The following is a 23,096-nucleotide window of genomic DNA, read 5'->3' on the forward strand; positions in this document are numbered from 1 at the left end:
ATGTTTCCTTAGAGTGAAGACAGATGCCTGGAGACATACGGGAATTGATACAAAGCTACACTTGGGTTTCCTCTCTGGATCTATGCCTGTTTGCATTTCAGCCAATCTATACCAAAACAGTAAAAAAAATTCTCCTGCTGTAGATCGCCTTCAATAGTAACAATAACAATCAAAGAGTGTAAAGTGTAATCAAAGTGTAAAGTTTTACTCATGCATAAAATAAACTTAGATATGGATTTAGAATCCTGATGTCGTACACAAAAAGGCTGGATTTAGGTCACTGGTAGACAGTAATTGTATCTCGTTTCATAACAACTGCTATCACAGCTTCCATGTCCATTGAAAATGACGTCTATAGGACAGATATGTCATTCACTACTGATTGGTTAGGGCTTTCATGTGCAGGATGTAAGGCTGCATAAGATGAAATGAAATGCAATTTAGTATGATCATCAGGCTAGAGTATACCATACCAGAGCAAAAACGAGAGTAAATATTGGATTGACATTCATGTGGTGGACACCAAAATGTTAACCATAGCAGTTTATGCCTTTGATACATTGTGACTGTATCTTTTAGGATGTTTTGATATTTTTCTGCCTCTTGTGGCAAAATATAATTAATGCTGCTTTAAGAAGAAAGTTCTATTTCTAAGTATTAAAACAAAATTCAAGATCACACTCTCCAATCATAATAAGTCAAAATATTTGTTAGTATTCCTACATATACTGTACATACATAGCAAATGTTAGATTATTGCTTTATATGTGCAGGAGTTCAGGACACGGAACAGTGAGAAGCCTTGTGTGGAAATCATGTGATGTTCTCCTTTAAAGCTATTCAGCAGTAATGGGATACCTCATGCCTCTGACACTATGCCAGCGATCAATGGGCTCTAACACGATGCTGCCCAAGTTGCAATGGCTGCCATAGCTCTTGCTCCACATTCTGCTATACATCACTTCCTCCTGCATTCAGATTCAGTAATACATCATGCTCTTCTTCTCACCTTCTGAGTTTCATAATGCATTACTTCCTGGTAGCCTTTTTTTTTTGTTACAGTTTTACATCCTTTGGGCAGAATTGCTTTGAGTCCCATTAAAACAGTCAGAAACTCAGATCCAGTTATTGGCTCAATCCCATTGGAGCCAGTTGTATTATATTATCATATTATTTACTTAATAAATCAAATCTGAAATTTGTTTTCCAAACTCGAGTTGTTGAACATTAGTGCTCTTAATGTATTGTATATGGGGGAAATTACTAATTGAAACAATAAAGGTAGGGAAATTAGATGGAACTAAAACTGGCGCAAAAAGCGATTCCAAAGGAGCTGAGTTGCAAACCAATAAAAGGGAGAAAGAGTGAGAAGGAGGAAGACTAAAAGTTTTCCGTCAACCCTTTCCCCACTTTGACCACATTGACTATTGTTGTCTTTTTCCACCACATAATTCAGTGCAAATACATTCAAGTCAACACAGAGTAACAAAATGTTCTTTTCCAAAATAAGTACATTACATCAGTAAATGACATTGTGTACACTCTGTAAAAAGGGAAGCAGCTTGAGAATGATCCTTGCATTTCAGGGTCACATTTGCCACCTGGAAGCATATTTTTTAGTTTTCCATGAGGGTAAAGATGGTTATTATTAGTGATTTCATTTGTTGCTGTTTTTTTTTTTTTTTTTTTTGTCTGTTTTGCGGGGAAGGAAAGGGGGCGTGTCTCCCTCTTTTCTAGTAGGGAGTGAAGCGACTGCACCCTCCTCTGTAAAGGCTAGCCTGCAACATCAAAGATGAAAAAGCTCCAATCAGTATTCAATATAGAACCTTTGTTTGTAATAAGAATATTAAAATTAACTTCTCTCTTTCCTCCAAAGAAACCTTTCTCCCTTTTTCCACTTGACTCTTGTTTAATGAGAGTGATTTTGTGCACAAGTAAGTTAGGACATTTGTGAAGTGAATGAATGTGATTGTGTATGTGTGATTGCTGTATGTACATGAGCATGGATTTTATAAGATAGATAGTTTTTCTTTTTGATACTCAGGATTTCACAAAGTAGTGAATAAATCCCTTTAGCCCATTCTTTGATAGATCACCTTTAAAAAAAGTTTAAAATATTCCACATTAATCTGCTAGTTCATTTCATATCTCCATGAGTAACACATTGAATCGCTAACAGTTCTAGCTAACTCTGCTATCTGACACATGTAGAAATATCAGTGAGGGGAAAAAAGGGGCGGTAAGCAGCCGAGATGGGACGAGTAAGAGACAACCATCATAGCTATTTTAGGGTCTTGATAAGGAAACTCAAGCATAAAAATCAAAACATACATTTCTTTAATATCTCAGCAATGGAACAATGATTCTCAAATGCCAGAAAGAGCCACACTCAGCTGAAACAGTTACTTAGTATTTTGATAAAAAGTTCTTTTTTTTCTTTTTTTTTAAACTAGGTTTTTGGCCAAAATACTGAAATTAGTAGTACTTCAAGGCATTTCTGCAATAGATTCAGCTTTCAGCCACTGTGATAATGTTTGGATGACACCTCAGCTACCCCAAACGCGCTTGTTGGCATTAAACACACCAAACATTTGCCATATAACAAGCTCTCCAGTGAACCCACAACCAAAGAATAACAACAGACTATTGCTCATAATGCTAAGATAAATTGAACCATCCCAATTTGGCCTTTACTGTATATACAGTAAACCAACCAGAGAGGCAATAAAAGCTAGGTAATTATCTTTTTTCCCCAGACAAAAACAAGATGATTTCCCGTTTCTAAGTGTCTTCCTCTTGCATAGCTGAAGCAGCTAGCAGCAGAACCAGAAATGTTGTCTTTTTATTCTATGCATTCTTCTTCCCTGTCAAAACCTTGTGCCCATGTTACGCAGTACGCACAATGCAACTCAACTGACAACAGTTCTGTCAGAGATTTGGGTATGTTAAGCTGTTAGCAGCTAATGTAGCCTCGAACAGCTAGTCTCAAGCAGAGATGAGGAGCAGGCTACAGACATCTGTTAAGCTCACTTCTTTACTGGCTTCACACCCCACCCTGCACTCACGGTCTACAGATTTTTTCCATGTTCAAATTTGTAGTCTTTAACCCCAGCCGATCCTGACTCCAGTGACATCACTTAAGGGCATTTATAAGACTTCACAAGGCTCTTTCCGGAGACACGGAAGACATTGCACATCTTTTTTTCACATATGTAGTAGTGCTCCTCACCTATAAATAGACTGATGTGTAAAAGCTGTTGAGTTCCCCTTTAAGGTCAGGAATATATTTTATTTATGTCAAACAAACTACAGTTGGTTTGGTTATTGGTCTGGATAGGTAACTACAAGACTTAGTTAAGGTTAGTTAAAGATCATGGTTACGAATAATAAAAATGTGAACATTATAATTGCAGGTCTGTCATGGGACAATTACCAAAATGGAGGATAATATAATTGTTGCTGTGATTAATTTTCAGGGTTGTAATATCATTCATCATAGTTTTGCAGACTGCTGTGCTGTGTTGGTGTCTGATAAACCTTCTAACATGGATCTGTTACTCGGTAAACCATTCCTGCCCACAAAGCCTGCATCCAGATGTCTGACAATTTTAGGCCCACCTAGTCCAGAATGTCTCATCCTGTCCACAGCCATATCTCCACGCAGGAGTTTGACCTAAACTCAGAGGACCTGAACAAAAATTATCCAATCTTTTCTCTTTATGTAAAAAATAGAACTTGGAACACAAAGTCCACAAATAACCACACAAGCACGATGAATGGATTCATTAGCATTGAAATTTTTTCTCATCTAGAGAAATTGTGGGTACAATAACTCACTTACATAGCCAATAATTCTACTTTTTTTCGGTCTCATCATTATTACCTAGCTCTGACAAGTTTGGCTTTATTGAGTTTTGTTTAAGGCTACAGTTTAGTGTGTGGGGCATGATAAAGTTTAAGAGTGATGTTTGACTGAGTATCAAGAATAAAATTTTCTAGTAAGGGGTTTGGAATACACATGGGAGTATGAGGAAAAGGTGAGGTGTAATTTGTAGAAAAAAGAGAAGGAAGTGTAGAGTAGTAAAGAGGAAAACATAGGCCACAGTTTTAATTAAGTAAATTAAGAGGAAAAAAATGGTCGTCATTAATGAAGGCTTTTAGCTAGCAGCTGCACTAGGAGGAGAAGGGGAGTGTTTGGGGGATAAATGGGGAGGTGATAGTGCTTTCGATTTTCATCACCACAGACATGTCAGCACTCAGCATTAACCCTCATCTGTCTGGAGTCCATGATGCTGCACCAAGCAGCAGTTCTGCAGCCAATTTGCTACCAGAAACTTTAATTTTCCCTCTCCTTCGCCTACTTTTCCTTCTTTTGTTGTCTGTTTTTCTCTTTCTACTTTAATCTCCCACGGCACGTGGAAGCATGTACTAGATGGTCGTTAATCTTTGGTGGAAGTCCCAACCCACACCCTTGAAAGAAAACAAATGTACTTTCTGTTTCTCCCCCATCTTCTGGGGTGCTCTTTTTATTTCTTTAGAAAGATTTTGATTTCATCTTTGATGTTAGCTGCAAAGCTAGCTAAAAACAAACATTAACCATTCGACTCCCCTTGCAAAAGAGACTGTTTCCTTTGGGCAAGAGTTCTCAGTCCCAATTGGATTTCAAGCAAGTAGCTTCAGGCCAATGAATTTGAATGTGGAGTTTGAGAATAAGGCATTGTCCTGTTTTAATTTACTGAAGTGGCAAAGATTCACATTAAACATCAAAATTGATCTCTCAGAGGTAAAACGCATAGGAACAACAAGTCGAAAAGTAAGCATAGACTCGTCTGTTTAAGATCTTCCAAGACTATTTCTAGGGCATGTCAGCAAATGATTAGATGTGAGTTATTCAGTTAGTGTGAATTGTTCAACTAGTTTAGTCATTCATATGAATATTTCAACAGACCTTTTCTCGTGTAAAAAGCGTCTCTATTAAAGTGCTGTCCAGGTGCAGTGTCATACAGTATTTTATCAAAGTCAACAGGGTAAAGATGCTGCACAAGTCCCAGTTCATCATATCTCATACAGTCTAGTGTTATATTCAGATGGTCAGCAGCTAAGAAACAGAAAACAGACTCACCATAGTACCCACACTGTAAGTGGCTGCAGGACCAATCGTATGGTGATATGGGTCTGCTGTTGCATAGACTCTGCCATAACTATAGAGGAGAAAACAGGTGGAAACAGTGTTTAATATGACAATACAATGGAAAACTTTGGCAAGACCTACTGTAGCTTCTCCAAGAACAGACAAATGTAACTAAGCACAATGTATGGATATATTGCAAAGATCAGGACTTGCATTTATCAAGCATGACAATATCCTTCCGGGGAACTCTGCATAACGGGGAACTAGGATTAAAATAATTCCTATCTCAGATTAGGACATGAGTTAGAAACTCTGTGAATGTGCCTTGACAACATCTCCAATTAAACAATGGTTTGTACCCACGGCCCAATCTCCATTGTTTACACCGTCAAGGCTGGGCTGGATCCACTTGCTAGAGGACCCAGGGGCAAATTTGAACAGTGCGCTCCTATTGACTTACCTTTGAGTACCCTTCAGGTACACACTGCAGCAAAGAGAAGACTACACATTGAAACATTATTATATTTTGCACAGAGCCCCAGAAACAATTCAGTCTTCCTATGCTTAGGTTTGCTGTGTGTCAGTTTGTGGTAATTTAATTAAACATATTATTAAAATGGAATATGGACTACAGAAGCTTAACATTGGCTGAAATCATAAAAGTTATAAAACTAGATCAAGCCTTGTGTCAAGGATCATGCATCCATAATGAATTGTACGTGGTAATACAGTTTTTGGTACAGTTCTGGGTGTAGTGATTGCATCCCAAATATAATTCGTCTTAATGCTATCATTATTTATTTGAACATACTTATTTCTGTTTTAAATTCAGTCTACATTCAGTTTTTCCCCCTTCCCATGTGTAGGTATATAGCATATAGCATACACTCGGGTGGCAGTTTATTAGGTACTCTTAGCTAAAACTGATGCAGTCTCATATAGTAGTCCTGCTACGAGTCCTAACTTCATGCAGGTTATAGTGTTCAATTTGTGTTTAAACTGTTTTAGAAAGGTACTGATTCAACTTTAATCTGGAGGCTGCAGTTTGTGGTGCTGATGAATGAACGTTATATCTCTGTATAATGCAATACAATTCAACAGCACCACAAAATACATCCTTTAGAATTATCATAAAGTTAAATCAAGACATCTCAAAAACAATTTAAATAAAAACTGAATATTGGAACCTTCATGAAGGAGGATTTATTGCAGGACTGTTGCATCGGACTACATTGTTTCTAGCTAGGTGTACCTAATAAACTGCTGTGTATATTACCGTGTATTAACCACCTGCTTGGAACTCCTGGCAAGTTAGGATAACTCTGCAGCTGTGGAGGTTTCTGTATTTGAGGGGGCAGATTCACAATCAGAATGACATTTTGACTCATTCTCCAAACATAAAACTATATGGATTCTTTGAACCAGTGCAAATCAACTGTGGTTAATCAGTTGGAAAATACTGTTAATTGTTTTCCCCTTCCCCAACTTCAACCACCAGACATAAACCTTGTGCACGTTGGCTTTGATTGAATAGGTCTAATAATGGATAGGGAGTGCTAAAATGAGTATGCATGAGACACATAAGGGATTGGGCCGTCGATTTTAACTGAGGTCTGGAGGAGAGATCTATAATCATTTCCCCTTCTCAATCACACTAAGGACAGACCTATGGAATGAAAATGCAATCGATGTTTCCCCTATAAATGTACGTTGTAAAGGTGAGAGTGTGTGATTGCAATGATTTGTTTTACCCGTTTCAATTTACGAGAAAAAACGGACAAGTGTTTTATCTTCCAGTTGATGGGGAAGGATTGCAATAAAAGTAATGTGAGCCAGAGAGGAAAAAGAGAGAAAAAGATAAGAAAAGAAATGGGCAGAGTGATAAGACTAGTAGATGGTTGAAGAGAAGGAAAAAAGATTATGAACAAGGAGAAGAATTACAAGATAATCCTTGTGTGGGTTTGGAAATATAGACAGAAGGCACAGGGAAAAAAGGAAATATAGGTTTCTAAACAAAAGGATATTTAGAAGGAAGAGGCTGAATCAGAGGACACAGAGTAGGAAGGTAAAATAAAGTACATAGAGTACATTTCTCTGGACATTTCTCATACCTTCCCCAACTTGTACACCATCTTCTTCTTAACCTCCTTCTCTCTTCCTATCCTATTCAATGTCTCCCCTATCTGCCATCTCCCCCTGTATCTCCCTCTGTCTGTCTCCTGAGGCTAATTTCCAGTCTTTTCACCAGCAGTGGCTTGGAACTAATCCCCTCCCTCAACGCCCCTCTCTTTTCTCATTCCACCCCTCCATTCCTCTTTGTCTGATGCTACCGACTGCTTTATTTACAGTATATTTCTTTCCTCCTGTCTTGTTTGTTTATTGTCCTCTTAAAGTAAAGGGAAGCCAAAATAAGTCCAGAGGGCAAAGATAAGTGGCTGCATGGGTACACTATGTATTGTAGAGAGAGACCTAAGGAAAGGTAGTGGGGGTTTAGATGGTGGGAGGAAGGAAAGAATATGAGGTTTTTTCCATCAATGATCAATCACTATTATTTTTTGATTAGTCTCAGTCAAATCTAGAACAGAGGTTGCTGGAATCAGTGAGGTAAACTCTTTGGTATATGGTGTAAAACCTCAGGCAGCAGTATAGTGCAGTATTACTATACTACTGTATGTTATACTACACACACACACACACACACACACACACACACACACACACACACACACACATTATATATATATCTATATATATATATATACACAGACACACATATACACACACACATATATATATATACATATATATGTGTATAGTCTATATATATATATATATATATATATATATATAGACAAAAAATATATAATATAATATATATAGACAAAAAATTACAGTACATTCTGGACGATGACAATATAGGGCATGCCTACTAGTGAAAATAAATGGCATGCATAAGACAACATGCAGTGAGTATGACATAAGCTTATACATAAAGGCAGCTAAGGATTCAAAGTTTTAATTGATTCACAGTTCAATCTAAAAATACCAAGAAACAGTGAAAAATGTTTTTCACATTTTCCCAGAGCCCAAGGTAAAATCTTTAGATTAATTTTTTTTTCTGAACAATAGCTTAGAACCCAAAGACATTCAGTTCGGGCTGATAGTACTATGAACACTTAGATGAATATGAACATGTAATATATTCACATTTCTTCACATTTCTCCACATGGACTCAGTTTCACACAACCCTCCACTTATTTACTAATTACCTGTTATAGCCAGTTAATTTTCACTGCAAGCCAAGCAATTTCAAGAGAAATAGAAGGTAACTGATTCCTTTTTCTTTCCAAACATTGACGACTTTCTGGAATTCTTCCATTGTTTCAAACACATTGGAGCCAACCAGAGATGCAAGGCCCAACCTAGCTGGTGAGCCAGGAAAAACGGAGCTGCATATTACTGCCAACAGCTGGATCTGCTCAATGCTATTTGGCGTAAAGGACAGACACAAATCTGGTCGTGTGCAAGTGCAATCATCAAATTAGGCTGACATTTGGGCAAAGTTAGCTCTACAATTGCCAAACCGTTACATTTTAATGCTGGATGCTTAGTGGGAATCTACTGTGAATGTACTTTGTGTGTTAGCCTGGTGTTTGACTGACTAGTGTGTTTTGTTTGTTGTAAAGTTGTATTTCAACTTGGATAGGTCTATATCCACACCTTACCTTTGGAATCTATTAGTTTAGTATTGGTAGTCAGTTAGTATGGAGAGATATGTTTAGAGACTTAAATTTCCTGCCTTGTGCTGCTACCTTTGTCATGTTCATGCTCAGACAAACACTCTCATGCTCTCCCTTCTGCAGGTATGTGCCCACTGATTTTCTCTCTTTCACACACACACACACACACACACACACACACACACACACACACACACACACACACACACACACACACACACACACACACACACACACAACCACACTGACATACACATGCATTTAGCAAGGATTTCTACATTTGTGACTACCTGTGTATAAATAGTACTCGCTGTTTGGTTAATATTTTAAATTATTTTTATATTTTAATACACAATTTTAATAAACAATTTTGACTTTCGTTATGGCTGTAATATTATCTAAAGCCAACAAAGTAATCAAATTGCATTCATTATATTGTTATTTAATTGCTGTAATAGATCTGGTTGTAATATAAATATAATAAGTAGAATTGAATAAACTAGTAATTTTGTAACACAATTTATTTTGATTTTAATTATCAATTAAAATTCCAAAATTTATGAGTAATCTTCAGTGAGACTGATTTGAATATCCTGGTTGCACCTACTGTACATATACACTCACCAAGCACTTTAGTAGGAACACCATACTGACACTGGGGAAGGCTTCCATTTGCTCTCAAAACAGCCTCAGTTCTTCGTTGCATAGACTGCACAAGATGTTGGACACATTCATTTGAGATTCTGGTCCATGTTGACATGATTGCATCACATCATTTCTGCAGATTTGTTTGCTGCACATTCATTCTGCCACTCTCCTGTTCTACCACATCCCACAGCTTTTCTATTGGATTCAGATGTGGTGACTGGGGAGGCCACTGAAATACACCGAACTCACTGACATGTTCATCAAACCAATTTGAGACGACTTTTGTTTTGTGACATGGTGGATTATCATGCTGGAAGTAGCCGTTAGAGGATGGGTAAATTGTAGCCATAAAGGGATGCATATAGTCAACAACAATATTCAGATAGGCTGTGGCATTCAAAGGATGGTTGATGGGTAGTAAGGGGGCCAAAGTGTGCCAAGAAAACATTCCCCACACCATCACACCACCACCACTAGTATGGAGTGTTGATATAAGGCAGGTTGGGTCCATGGATTCATGCTGTTGATGCCAAATCCTACCATTTGTGTGCCTCAGCAGAACTCGAGATTCATTGAGATTTTGTTGAGCCTGTACCGACTGCAGCCTCAGATTTCTGTTCTGACAGGAGTGAAACCCAATGTGGTGTTCTGCTGTTGTAGCCCATCCGCCTCAAGGTATATGTGTTGTGCATTCTGATGTTCTTTTCTGCTCACCACAGTTGTAAAGAGCGGTATCTGAGTTACTGAGGCGTTTTTTTCAGCTGGAACCAGACTTTCCATTCTCCTCTAACCTCTCTCATCAACAAGTTGTTTCTGTCCACGGAACTGGCTATCTGGCACCAACAATCATGCCACAGTCAAAGTCACTGAGATCACATTTTTCCCCAATCTGATTTTATATGTGAACATTAACTGAGGCATGATTTTATGCAATGTACTGCTGCCACATGATTGGCTGATTGGATAATTGCATGAACAAGCAGGTGTACAGGTGCTCCTGATGAAGTGCTTGGTAAGTGTATATTAATGTGTGTGGGCACTCTGGAGGGACAGAACAAAGGAAGACTCTTTCAGTTGCCAACCCATTCAATCTGTATAAGACCTCTCTCATCCCACAATGAATAAAATGCCTTCACAGCCCCCAGCCTTTGCCCCATCTGCTCCCAACTTCACCTCACTGCCCAGGCTTCCCTTTAAAATCAGGAGAGCTTAAAAAAATAGAATGAGGGAGATACAGCATAAAAGATAAAAAAATGAAAAGGGATATACTACAAATCAGCCACAGAGGGAGAACGAATAACAGTAAGAGTGAGAAAGAGGGAATGTGAGAGAGGAGAAAAACAAAGGAAATGAAATAAGTCTTCTGGAGAAAGACCCCTCACCTGCTCTGCTCTGTTCATAATTCTCCTGAATATGCCACTTGCTCCTTGCTTCTGATAAATCTTACATTATCGGAGGTCTACAGGCTCTTGCTGTGGTTGTTTCTTATCAGGCCTGACATGCTCAATCTCCCTAAGATTAGCTCCTGAGGCACTTTCATACACACACACTTAGACGGCAGTCATAACGGGTACGCTCAATGCTCAAACACATGCAAGCACATGTGTTTTTTTAGGAACACAAATCACTTTTGATCTGGAGGAATCACTAACAGATTGCAGGCTCGGAGAGAGCTTAGGACCGTTGCTCTGGGAGAAGAGCAGCAGTCCTGGGCAGAGCAGGTCCCAGGGGAGGGGCAGGGGCAGGGCTAAAGGTAAGGGTGGTAAGGTAGGTCACAAGGCCCCAGAGGTTCATGAATTAGAGGTAAGAGGACCACACGGAGCTCCAAGAGGAATGATAATTGAAAGATGGAGTGGACCACCCTGCTCTCTCCTGCCTGTGCTATCTTATGTTCTGTGTACCCATATTGTTTCACATCCATGGAAGGATGGCAGGATGCGTTTTTAGTTCTGGTCATCATCAGTCCCGGTGAGTTTCAGAGATTGTTGGGTTGTATACCATATGAAAACATGTACTCCTGCAACTTGTATTACAAAGATTAGGGGCCTAGGTATTTATGTGTGGACTTAACTCAAATTTTCTGGTATCACAAAGCTGGCTCAGCTGGCTCTGTTAACCAGGGTAGATCACCATGGTGAGCTTTGCTGCATGGCTAACCCACTCCAGTGCAGGTTAACTTCAAAAGATCAGATCAAAACTTGTCAATGACTTGACTACCGACTAGTCAGATAACTGGAAAAATAGTCATCATTCCTACAGGATCTCAACAGGGGCAACAGTATTCAATTTACAAGAAAGTGATGAGTAATAAACGGCAATAAATACATTTTCATAGATCTGTACAATAACTTTGCCTTCCAAGATAATTATTGTTATTATTTTTTTTTTTTGCACAGTCATATGTCCATTCTGGATTTCTAACAGAGTATACTAACAGTCTAATACATAGTGATTATAGTAACACATTAATTGAGCACACTTAATTAGCTTTGAAAGTTAAAAACTCAACATTCCAGTGAGACAGACTCTATCAGCATCAATTTATTTTCTTGAGACCTTCTTTGACTGTCTGTACTTTTCCTGTCTCCACCAAAATGTCACTATGAAAATAATCTAGTGAATGTTGAAAATGCTGACTATATGCCACCAATGCCACTGATTTATCACACTTATTTATAGATTAAACTGAGCCAGTTGTTAACCAGTGTTCAGATCAGATAGAGCCAGACTGAACTTCCTGCCCCTGCTGTATCTGTGCTACTTGTTTTCTTTAAAAAATAATAATAATAATAACAGTTTAGAATAACGTTTTCGACTGGTAAAAGTTTTACTAATATACATTTTTGTTGAGGCCATATACCAAAGTTGTATAAAATGGTCGTAGATTAAATAAGGACCCGAGAAAATCTGTTGAATACTAATTGAACACTATCAAATAGGTCAGAAAACCCTAGGATCTTTCTGTTTTTTTACTATACAATACGACTAGACTGACTGGGAAACTGGGTTGGACTGTGTATTCGAGCAAACCAGCATGATGTGTTAAGTTTCCTTAATGCTCAATCCTTTGGGGTCTATTATTTATCGTCTACCTGCCTTCATTAGGTCAAATTATATATAAAAATGAAGCTGCTGCTATTAATCCCTGCAACTGTGAAAAGGTTCACTTTCTCCTGTTCCATGAGCCATCTATGTGAATGGTAAGAGAGATCAAATCATAAAGCTCTGCGGGTAACTCCCGCAACTGACGTCATCACATTCAATGTAGGCTTTAACATCTTTTAGTGAGTTGAGAAGGACCTTCTTTTAAACGGAGCCACCATACATCAAAATGTACAGTATGTGCACATCTTTGGTAAGGCTTTATGGCAGGTAAGGGATACACACAATATGTTTTGAGAAACGTTGAATGCAAATAAAATCATGATTATTTACAATGACACCTTCACAGATCTGGAAGTCAACATACCTGTCACTGTACGCAGCTGTAGCAGTACCAGCTGGCTGGGCATATCTGTAAGATGCATACCCTCCCTGAAAAGAGTCAGAGGAATTCAATATCACCTCAGATTAGGCACACAATATTGTCACCAAAGTTAAGCAGCAAATACAACACACTTTCAGTAAAGCATTAGATCAAATTCTCAAGAAACTCAGTACCACATTATTTTGATGATTGATCATGGCGAATAACTTCATAAAAAATAAATATAAATTTATATAAAGAAAATATATTTTGACTCACATATATTTCTGCCCCATAAAAGCCATCTTGGTAGACCACACTGTTGACAGAAGATAATAAACATTAAACAATCCTTTCAGCATTGAAGTAAAATGAGATGAAGGGCGATATGGTGTTTCAGATAAGAATTTGTTAACTAAAGAGTTACGACAACGATATGGATGTTCTGTCTGTTCTGTTTGGGGTTGAATTTCACCTAAAATGTAGGAAATTCAGTTTGTGTCTAGGATCCCTGATATAGTCCCTTGAATGTAAACTTAGACAGCAGCGGATAAGTAGGGAAAACTGACGCTCGCACAATTCTTTACAAACTTAAGTGCAGGTCTGTATACATAAAAGCACCCTACACATGCACACAAAAAATTCTAGCATATGCGCCCAAGCACATTTATAAGCATATACAGTCATAATTGCTTGGAGTTACTTGGAGTTAATTGCCATTTTTATGCATATACCCTCCATTTTCAGATGCTCAAATAATTGGACAAACCAACATTATTATACATATAAGGATTATTTTTAATACTTGGATGAAAATCGTTTGCTGTCAATAACTGCCTGAAGTCTGGAACCCCTGGACATCACCAAATGCAGAATTTCCTCCCTTGAGATGCTTTGCCAGGCCTTTATTACAGCAGCATTCAGTTTCTGCTTGTTTGTGGGTCAATCAGCCTTCAGTTTTGTCTTCAGTAAGTGAAAAGCATGTTCAACTGGGTTGACTTCAGGTGACTGACTTAGCCATTAAATAATATTCCTTTGCTTTGAGGAACTCTTGAGTTGCTTTCACAGTACATTTTGGGTCATTATCCATCTCTACTGTGAAGCACCATCCTATCAGTTTTGCAACATTTGGCTGAATCTGAGCAGAAAGTGTAGCCCTATACACTTCAGAATCCATCCTGCTAATTCTATCAGCAGTCACATCATCAATAAACACCCGTGACTCGGTTCCATAGGTGGCCATACATGCCCATGCCATAACAGTGCCCCCACCGTGTTTGACAGATGATGTGGTTGCTTTGGATCATGAGCCTTTCTTTCTCCGTACTCTTCTCTTGCCAACATTCTGGTACAAGTTAATCTTGTTTTTAATCTTATTTGTTTTGCTTGTTCAGCCTAATGATGGCCTCCCTCATTTGCATCAACAACTCTTTGGACCGCATATGTTCCCATGAACAGCTACCAAATGCAAATGCGGACATTTTATCTGCTTAATGTGTCATGAAATAATGTGGGAACAGGCCACACTTGGCCATGAAACTGATTGCCAGTCAAACTTCTGAAAACAGTGTCTTTGTCTAAATACTTACATTCCTAACAGTATATACTGTTCCATCTCCACTTGCCCTCTGCCAGATTGTCTATTGTGCCATCCCAGCCATAGCTTTCAAGCCTTTGTTCTTGTTTTATTTCCTGCCTGCCAATTTTTGACCTCCTGCCTGTTTTTGGATATTTGCATTTGCCTGCTACTTCTGCCTTGAATCGCCTGGTGTCACCTGCCCATTGCCGACCACTGCCAGTCTGCTGACTTTGCACCTTGCCATTTCTCTTGCGATTTTGCCATTACTTTTGCCTGTATTAACTTTAATAAAGGTGAACTGTTTGAACTTTTAATTGGTAGCTCTGAGTCAGGTAGTTGTGTCTACACAAAGCCATGACTCAGCCGACTCAGGAGCCTGCTGCTCAGGCTGACAGCGTTAGCGTGAGAGGTCTTCTGGAGGTCTCTGCCCAACATGAGCACATCCTTGGAACCATTAATGAGCGGTGTAAGCAGCTCCACCTCCAGTCCCAGCCTTCTCCTGCAGCATCTCCACCCATTGCAACTGTTTATTGTGGGCCCCATCTCCAAATCTCTCCTGTTGCCTCCAGAATGCTACGCCAGGGAACGGGCCGGACTCCCTTACATCATCTCCTTGCTCACAGGCATATGTAACCTCTAGGGAACTGTGGAATGGGAGAGACAACCTTCGATTTCCTCTTCTGTCAAGTCATTCATGATGAGTTAAAGAAAGTCTTTGATCAAACACCTCCCATAAGAGAAGTGTCGACAGGGCTGAATCTCTCTCAGGGAGGCAGATGAGTGGCAGACTGCTGCATTGAGGTCAAGGCAGTGGCAGCAGAGTAAGTGGAACAAAGATTCTCTGTATTATGCTTATTATCGTGGAACCTCTGAGTATATCAAAGATGAACTGATGGTGCGAGACTAACCCTTAGAGCTTTATGATTTGATTTCTCTTATCATTCACATTGACTGCTGCCTCCACGAGCAGCAGAGAGAGAGAGCGCAACCTACCAGCACCCAGTCATCCACATGCCTCTCCTGCTCCACCATGTTCACTATGCTCACCCCGGAGCAGAAGTGTGGGCTAACTGTCCAGTTGGGGGTTAGTCGTGGGCTAACCGTCGAGTTGTTGGTTGGATTTGTAGCCACTGCCAGAACCGGTGGAAACCGGTGCCCTTGACAGACATCTCCTCTGCTCCATAACCCACCACATAGCTCTGCTGCAACTGAGCGTGTCAGGTAAACATGTCACTGACTCATCTCAGGTCTCTCTCATCCTGGGTTATCCTTGGCTGTGTAGGTATAACCCACATGTGGACTGGGCCACAGGGGCTATTCTGAGATGGAGCCAACACTGTCATGCTGTTTGTCTTAAATCTGCCATGTCTTCCTCCCCCAGTAACTCAGATTCCTGACCTGTCCTATGTCCCTTCTGAGTATCTAGACTTTAAGTAGGTGTTCAACAAGGCTTTTTTCTAGTACTTGTCTGCTCAAGGACCACCTCTACTCCCTGTCTGCCCCTGAAATCAAAACCATGGAAAAGTACTGTAGATCAGTGAGGCCTTGGGAGGTGGCATCACCGGTTTGTCTTCCTCCCTGGCTAGGGCTAGTGACCCTGAACCGCATCACTGTCAAGAACAGGTACCCCCTTAGAGGAGTAGAACCACTGGTTGGAGAGGGCTGAGCAGCCCAATCACAATCTGGACCAATCACAAAAATGTGGGAGTACATCTGCACTGCCAAGCATCTCAACTGAGACTAGATAGGCTTATTTCTTCAACCGGTTTAACTTTACGCTCTCCTATAACCACGCTTTTATACATTTCAAGCCCGATTCCCTCTCCCACCAGTTTTAGTCTGAAGATGCCCCAGGAGAACCAGAGAAAATCATCCCTTCACCTTGCATTGGAGTGGTCACCTGGGGAGTCAAGCAGCAGGTAAAATCTTCCCACTCCAATCACCCTGCTAGCAACTGTCCCTCTAATATCTGTTTCCTCTGGACGGAATATATGCATAATACTCCTCCATTGGCCAGTTTTCCTTCCACTTATGGCTGCCAGCTTTACCACTTTTCTAACCAGGACAAAGAGGTCAGAGCTCCCTCTGTCCAACCAGACCTGGATGAAGGTCCGATCTGTCCTCCTTTGTGTCCATTTGCCAGGTGGTGGACATTACTTACCCTTACAAGTGGTTTTCGTTTCTTTACTTTTAAACTATAAACTAACTGTTAAAAGCTTAATCGAAGAAAATGAATTTATATTACCACCATACGGTAAATGACTAATGACCAACTACCAGTCAGACATTATTCTTTTTCTCAGCCTCCTGCTTTTGCTCTCTGTATCCATCTGCATTTCTCTTCTTCTCATTTATTTTTTCAACCCTAACACACTCTCTTAGACATGTATTCTCTTTCTCGCTCTCTCTCTCCATGTGTCCCCCTTCATGTTCACAAGGTCTCTCACTCTCTCTGAAGCGTGCCCATTGGAGTGTGCAGGGCATGTGATAGCAGTCCATTCACAGCTGAATAAAGAATGACACATTAGAAAAAAGAGAGACAAATTTGGCCATTCTGGAATCAAAGAGCAATTTTCCGCTCTATTAGAAGGCGGCCCCTTTGTTTTCACTCACTATTCTTCTATAACTGCATGTGTGTGTACGTGTGAGTATGTATATATTTGTTTGTCAGTGTGTATTGTGTGTGTTAGGTTCTGTGTTTGAGTAAAACTGCGAATTAAATTTGTGCAGTCGTGTGTTTTCAGTCTTGGAGACCTGTCATACAGTGTTCATTTGATTATGTGTGTTTTTGTCAATTGGATGTGTGCATGTTGTGTGTGTTAGCAGGCACTCACGCTCCATAGGCAGGGATAGGTGGAGGAGGAGGTGCAGCACGGAACATGTTGTAGACGGCCCGACCTCTCCCTCTAAGATGGGCCCCTCTATAGGCTGTGGCTGCTCCTGTACTGGGGTATGGAAAGCCTGTCACTGAAAGAGAGAAATCCAGACACACAACCACACACAGAGGTGGGATGAAGCAAAATATGTTACGCTAAGTTTTATATTTTTCTTTGCATTAAATAACTCTGAAATTCTGAAATTTAAAGGAAATGGCTGCTGTTGAGCTATAGTTTTCTTACTATCAAGAAAACTCCTGAAAAGACCAGGAAATAGTGTGTTTGTCTGGGACTACTTTCAGGTGTGAGTTAATACATATATGGAGCATGTCAACTGGTGCAACGGTGTGGACAACAATGGAGCTCAGAGGAACAGAGGAATGTGATACATCAGTTACCCAGTGTCAGAAAGGTTTTAGGTGAAGGTCTTGGGTCTTTCAGCAGGATAATGACCCAAAGCACACATCCAGCAGCACAAAAGAATGGTTGAAAGGGAAAAGATGGACTTTTTAAAACTGACCAGAATCCTGACCTAAACCCCATTGAAAACCTTTGAAGAAGAGCTGATATCTGCCATTGCAAAAAAGACTCCTGCAAACTTAAAAGAGCATGAATGCATAGCAATGGAAGTTTGTCAGAACTACCAAGAAGCTTCTAGATGTCTACAAGAGATTTTTAGATGCCTCCATTGTTGTCAATGGTTCTGCATCCAAATATTAGTGAAGAGTGCCAATAATTGCATCCAGGGTACATTTTGTGGTTGCATTTTTTCATTACGCTAGTTTTTCTTTTCTTTTGTTCAGTAACCTTTGACATTTTTTTAAAATATTGTGGTTATACAAAATTGGTTCATTTGCATTCATTTCTAAAGATATTCTGAGTTATGTACATGAAATTGAGGGGTGCCAACAACTTTGACCAGGACTGTATATATTATACACTAGTTACTGATTTTAATGTTTTAGCTGAATGGTGAATATATAAGGTATATACACCATCTTAATGTTTTGCCTGAATGGTGTATACACCATTCAGTAACAAGACTTGGTGAAGTTTGGTGCACGCTTTTCTCTTACTATTGATAAGTGCACTTCTACACAGAACTAAAGATTAATGAGTGTGAATCTGCATGGTTAGAATGCTAACAGAATAAGGAAACTATCTCAGCTTAATAGATTTTGCAAAAGGCAAGATTACTTACTTTAACGAATTTTATTTTTTTTTTTTTACAATGAAAAATTGTCAAGTATCACTTCCCTGAGGATGTTCTCAGCAGAGAGAACCAATGAACTTAGCATTTCATATTCCTCGTCACAGCTATAGCAAAGTTTATGTTATGTTTATTCTAATGGCTATTAACAGAAATTGCATTCTTTTGCCTTAATAATTATTAATACCACCAAATATACTAAAGCTTGGGAATGTATAGGTTTATGCATTTTTCTCCTTGCAGCATTTAGTGTTGTTTGAAATGTGACCAATACATTTTGACGGTAGCTGAAGTTATACCTTAAAAACAAGTCAGTGTCCCGGGATTCCCAGAATGGAGTTCTTCTGCTCCTGAGACATAAAGTGTCTCATTTTTGGGAAAAATATAAATCTCTAATTTGAACTGGTTTAGCTGAAGGTGCCTGTTTAACCTACAGCCAGCACGGGAGCAAGGCCAAAAATCAGCTGTCTGAATTCTGTGTATATATGTCTCGTCTGTCTTTATTATGATTTGCACAGTATATCAAAAGTGCAGCAAAGTTGGAAAGAAAACATGCAAATAAATAATACATATGCGTGGTTTTAATTATTAACAGTGAGGCCATGAGTCCCAGTTCCACATCCACTAAAAAAAAATGATCAGACACCAAAAATAAAGTTTTCAGGGTGGATTGTTAGTCATTTATTCCATTAACTGTTCCATTACATTGCCTTTGAATGTTATTTCCCAACATGAAGGTCTAAATGCTACTTCAAAACCTTCTTCACACTGTCAGGAAAGTAGTTCTGGTGGGGCAATACTGACGTTTTTATAAGTGTATTGGCCTCAAATTGGTCAAATTTCATTTAAATCAAGTAATTAATATAGAGGCAGTATGGTTTTTTGGGGATCTTTAGAGTTCAAAAACACATAACCCTTAATAAAGTCTTTGACATCTCTCCAGAATACATATTCACAAAAGTTTCACCCATTGATTCTTGACTGACTTGCCATTTAGTACAAACAGTACTGCCTGTTTACAAGCATGTTAAATTTAAAGGTAGGTATTGTTTTTAAATTTCCTACAGTATAATGCAGAGAATGTTTGATATTAATTAAAAATGTTGTTTTAGAGGGAGAGGTGCCAAAATGAGAGAACCAGAGAATGGAAAGCCACATGGTCTTCTGTATGGAGACATGAACTTTTTTCAAAATGAAATAGCCTGATATTAGTATTCTGTTGCAATTGCTCAACATGTAACGATTCCTGTTCACTATGAAGAGGTATAATTCATTACTTTGATAGATTATGAAATCAAAAGTCTTCAGAGTTTTTTGTGCTGTTTAAAACTAAATTGTTTGTGTGAATGAGCTGAAATTGGTTCTGTAAAACTGATTAAAGGTTATTTACATATATGGTGCATTTAACAAAATCGAACCTTTAACTTTAGTTAACCTTTCCACCAACATGTGAAAATAGTTGTGTCTATAGTGTCTATAGTAACACAAATGACTGTCCTCTAATCCCTCCATGTCAGAGTAATATAAAGTTCACATTTTGTGTACCCGCAACAAGTAATCAGCACTGCAGTTTCTGCTTCTTTACTATAACTGTATAAAATATTGATATAAATGCTTAGAGTTTAACAGGGGCCGCCCTACTATGTTTAATCAGCTAGCATAAGTTGCCTGTCAATATACTTGTCTGATACCTAGCTAGCTGCTACGGCAAAGCTCAATCATTTTACGCAGAAAGAATAGACAATTTATAAGAGTATAGCATAAAAACCTTTTACACAGACGATGTGTGGGCTTTAAACTCTAACAGGTACAGACGAAAGCCCTAAAAGGAGCCGTGTTAAACTCCAAATATACTGTGTCATTCCCAAGCACTTCCAGACCCCAGAGAGGCCTATGGATATGGATGACTGCACCTACTGTCTGCAGCGGCAAAGCACAACAGGCTCCACCGCAAGTGTTCAGAGACCGAAATGCTCCCTCTCTCGTCCCCTCCAACCATCTGTCTCTCTGTGGGGTGATGGAAATTCTTCCCCCTCTGCTGTTCCTGCCTCTACTCTTAGCTAGTCAACACAGTAGGCCTAGCTAAGTGAGGTTGAGCCGTTACTTACACTTCTGGCCTGATGTCTTAATTTGTTTTGGGAGGCACTTTTGGCCCACAAATCACCTGCTAATTTGTGGGCCAATAATGGCCTTAAAGAAGGCTACTATAAGAGACCATGGAAATTTAAATATAACATCAACTCATGTCATTTTTCTGTGACATATGAAATCTTTAGAATATAAATACTCATTTTCAGATTTTACCCCCGCTTATCACAAACCCCGCCACTGATACCGCCGGGCTGCAGCCGGTCAACAATGCGCAATGCAGTTCGAAGTTGAGGGTTGCCAGATCATAGTCGAGTACCCCCCATATCCAATCCTGTTCACTCTTTATTATATCACCAGCATTTTGAGGAAAATAAAAACCCGGCAACTCATAGTTGCTGCGTAGATCTTACCGGTAAAACAAAGGGGAGTTGAAGTGGCAAGATTGTTTGAGAGGGGTAAAAAGATTGGTCGGGAAAATTCAGCAACACCATGATATTCGTAGGGTCAGGTCCCTACTGTCCATACCCGAAACTACCCCTATGTTTTATTCCAAATAGCATATTGGTGTGATCGATCTCATATGATTGATAGGATGTATTTAATTGATTACAATTAAATACAATATTTGTTGCAGAATTGATCGATGCTATTGAGACTGTCTGGAAGAAAGATTCCGTTCAAGTATCAATACAGTATACTGTATATCATCATTTAGATTTCTAAAATTGTCTTATCAGTGTTTCTGAAATGATTGTATTTTCTTTTCTTTTTTTCCAGAATGAAAGGTACTGAATCTTGAATGCATGAAAAATCGCATTTGCTTTTAAACACTTTTAGATTTCACTGTTTAACTGCATACACACATGCATCATGTTGTTTGTGCATTTTCCCCTGGTGATCAATAAAGCCTTATCTTATGTTACAGTCATAATACAAATGATGGCTCATAATGTTGAGCAGCATGGCTAAAGTAATATGACTGTCTGTGAACCTCATAATAGATCACTTCTTGCTTTTTGAAAACCCCAGATTGGTTCAGTAAGAAAAGGTGGAGTCAATAGCTAAAGGTGATGTAGGCTGGCCTTGGACCAATGATGGGGCACCAATATCACAAAGGCCAGGGTTGATCTAATATCACCCTTCCAACTGCAAATTTTTCAGCATATGTTAAAAAGGCCCAAGCCACTTGCCTTGTTACTTTCCTGCCTGCATTTTGCATTTTAATCTTATTTGTTGTGTTCTGGAGAGCGGCTGCCAAACTCTGCATACACCAACTCCCATGAGATGCATACACACACACACACGCACGCACGCGCGCACACACACACACACACACACACACACACACACACACACACACACACACACACACACACACACACACACACACACACACACACACACACACACACACACACTTTTGTCCTGCTTTGCATATACCCAGTCTAGGACACAGTCAATCAATCAGTATTACATTTCCCTCATTGTCCTTCAAGCCCATGCAGTCTGTTTTACCCAGTCGCCACACATTTGCACACATGTAAAAGTACACACACACACACACACACACACACACACACACACACACACACAAGCGCACACACGCACACACACACACACACACACACACACACACACACACACACACACACACACACACACACACACCAACTTCTTTCTTGTCTGTGATGCACACACTCCATGTAGGCCAAGGCTATACTGCAAACTCTGATCAAAAAACATTAGTGGAATTTTGGACTCATCAGAGTTTACCCTACCAAGCTTCAGCACATCATATTATGTTTTTGGGTGAGTGTGTATGTCGATGTCTGGTTGTATAATGATGGAACACTTATTTAGATGGGCCTTTATTTAAAGAAGGCTGTTATTAGAGACAGACCTCTATTTCTAATTCCCCATGTTTTTAGTCCATTGTATGCTAATAATAAGCCTCCTTGTTTTCTGATCAGTTCCCATTTGTCATTTTAAATTGATGTTAATGCAAAAGCAACATATTCATGTACTGTATACTTTTCTGGAGGTCATGCATACACACCCATGACAGATGTTGAGGTCATCCGTCACACATCTGAACGGGATGTGCGCACAATAAACTTGTAGCTGAGCCCAGCAATGGAGACGGAGTGTGCTGTCACCCAGCTAGGATTTATGGAGGGCGATTCAGCTGATGGGTGCTTGGAAAAGCTATCTGATAAAGGGTGATTAATCGTCCTTACATCCCACTTTATATCCTGCTTTACTACCTCTCCAAAATAGATTCAATGCAGTCAGTATTATTGTAGAGGGAATGTTAATCCCATGCACTTTTGCTTACAGGTGGGAATTTGTCATTT

The 23,096-nt window shown here is 39.4% G+C and overlaps 1 protein-coding gene across 2 annotated transcripts in view; it reads right to left on the reverse strand.

Annotated features, from left to right (window-relative positions):
• Nucleotides 1-1,733: 1,733 nt before the first annotated feature.
• The window catches only part of rbfox3a (RNA binding fox-1 homolog 3a), an 86,181-nt gene continuing 64,818 nt past the window's right edge, over nucleotides 1,734-23,096 (reverse strand). For both annotated transcript variants that reach the window (XM_040134843.1, XM_040134842.1), the window contains exons 7-11: nucleotides 17,400-17,532; nucleotides 13,266-13,305; nucleotides 12,990-13,054; nucleotides 5,123-5,201; nucleotides 1,734-1,778 (exon numbers count right to left, since the gene is read on the reverse strand). In XM_040134843.1, the coding sequence (XP_039990777.1) occupies nucleotides 1,734-1,778; nucleotides 5,123-5,201; nucleotides 12,990-13,054; nucleotides 13,266-13,305; nucleotides 17,400-17,532 (362 nt within the window). The remainder of the gene's footprint in view (nucleotides 1,779-5,122; nucleotides 5,202-12,989; nucleotides 13,055-13,265; nucleotides 13,306-17,399; nucleotides 17,533-23,096) is intronic.

The sequence above is a fragment of the Xiphias gladius genome, chromosome 9, assembly GCF_016859285.1.
Source record: "Xiphias gladius isolate SHS-SW01 ecotype Sanya breed wild chromosome 9, ASM1685928v1, whole genome shotgun sequence".
Classification (NCBI taxonomy): domain Eukaryota; kingdom Metazoa; phylum Chordata; class Actinopteri; order Istiophoriformes; family Xiphiidae; genus Xiphias; species Xiphias gladius.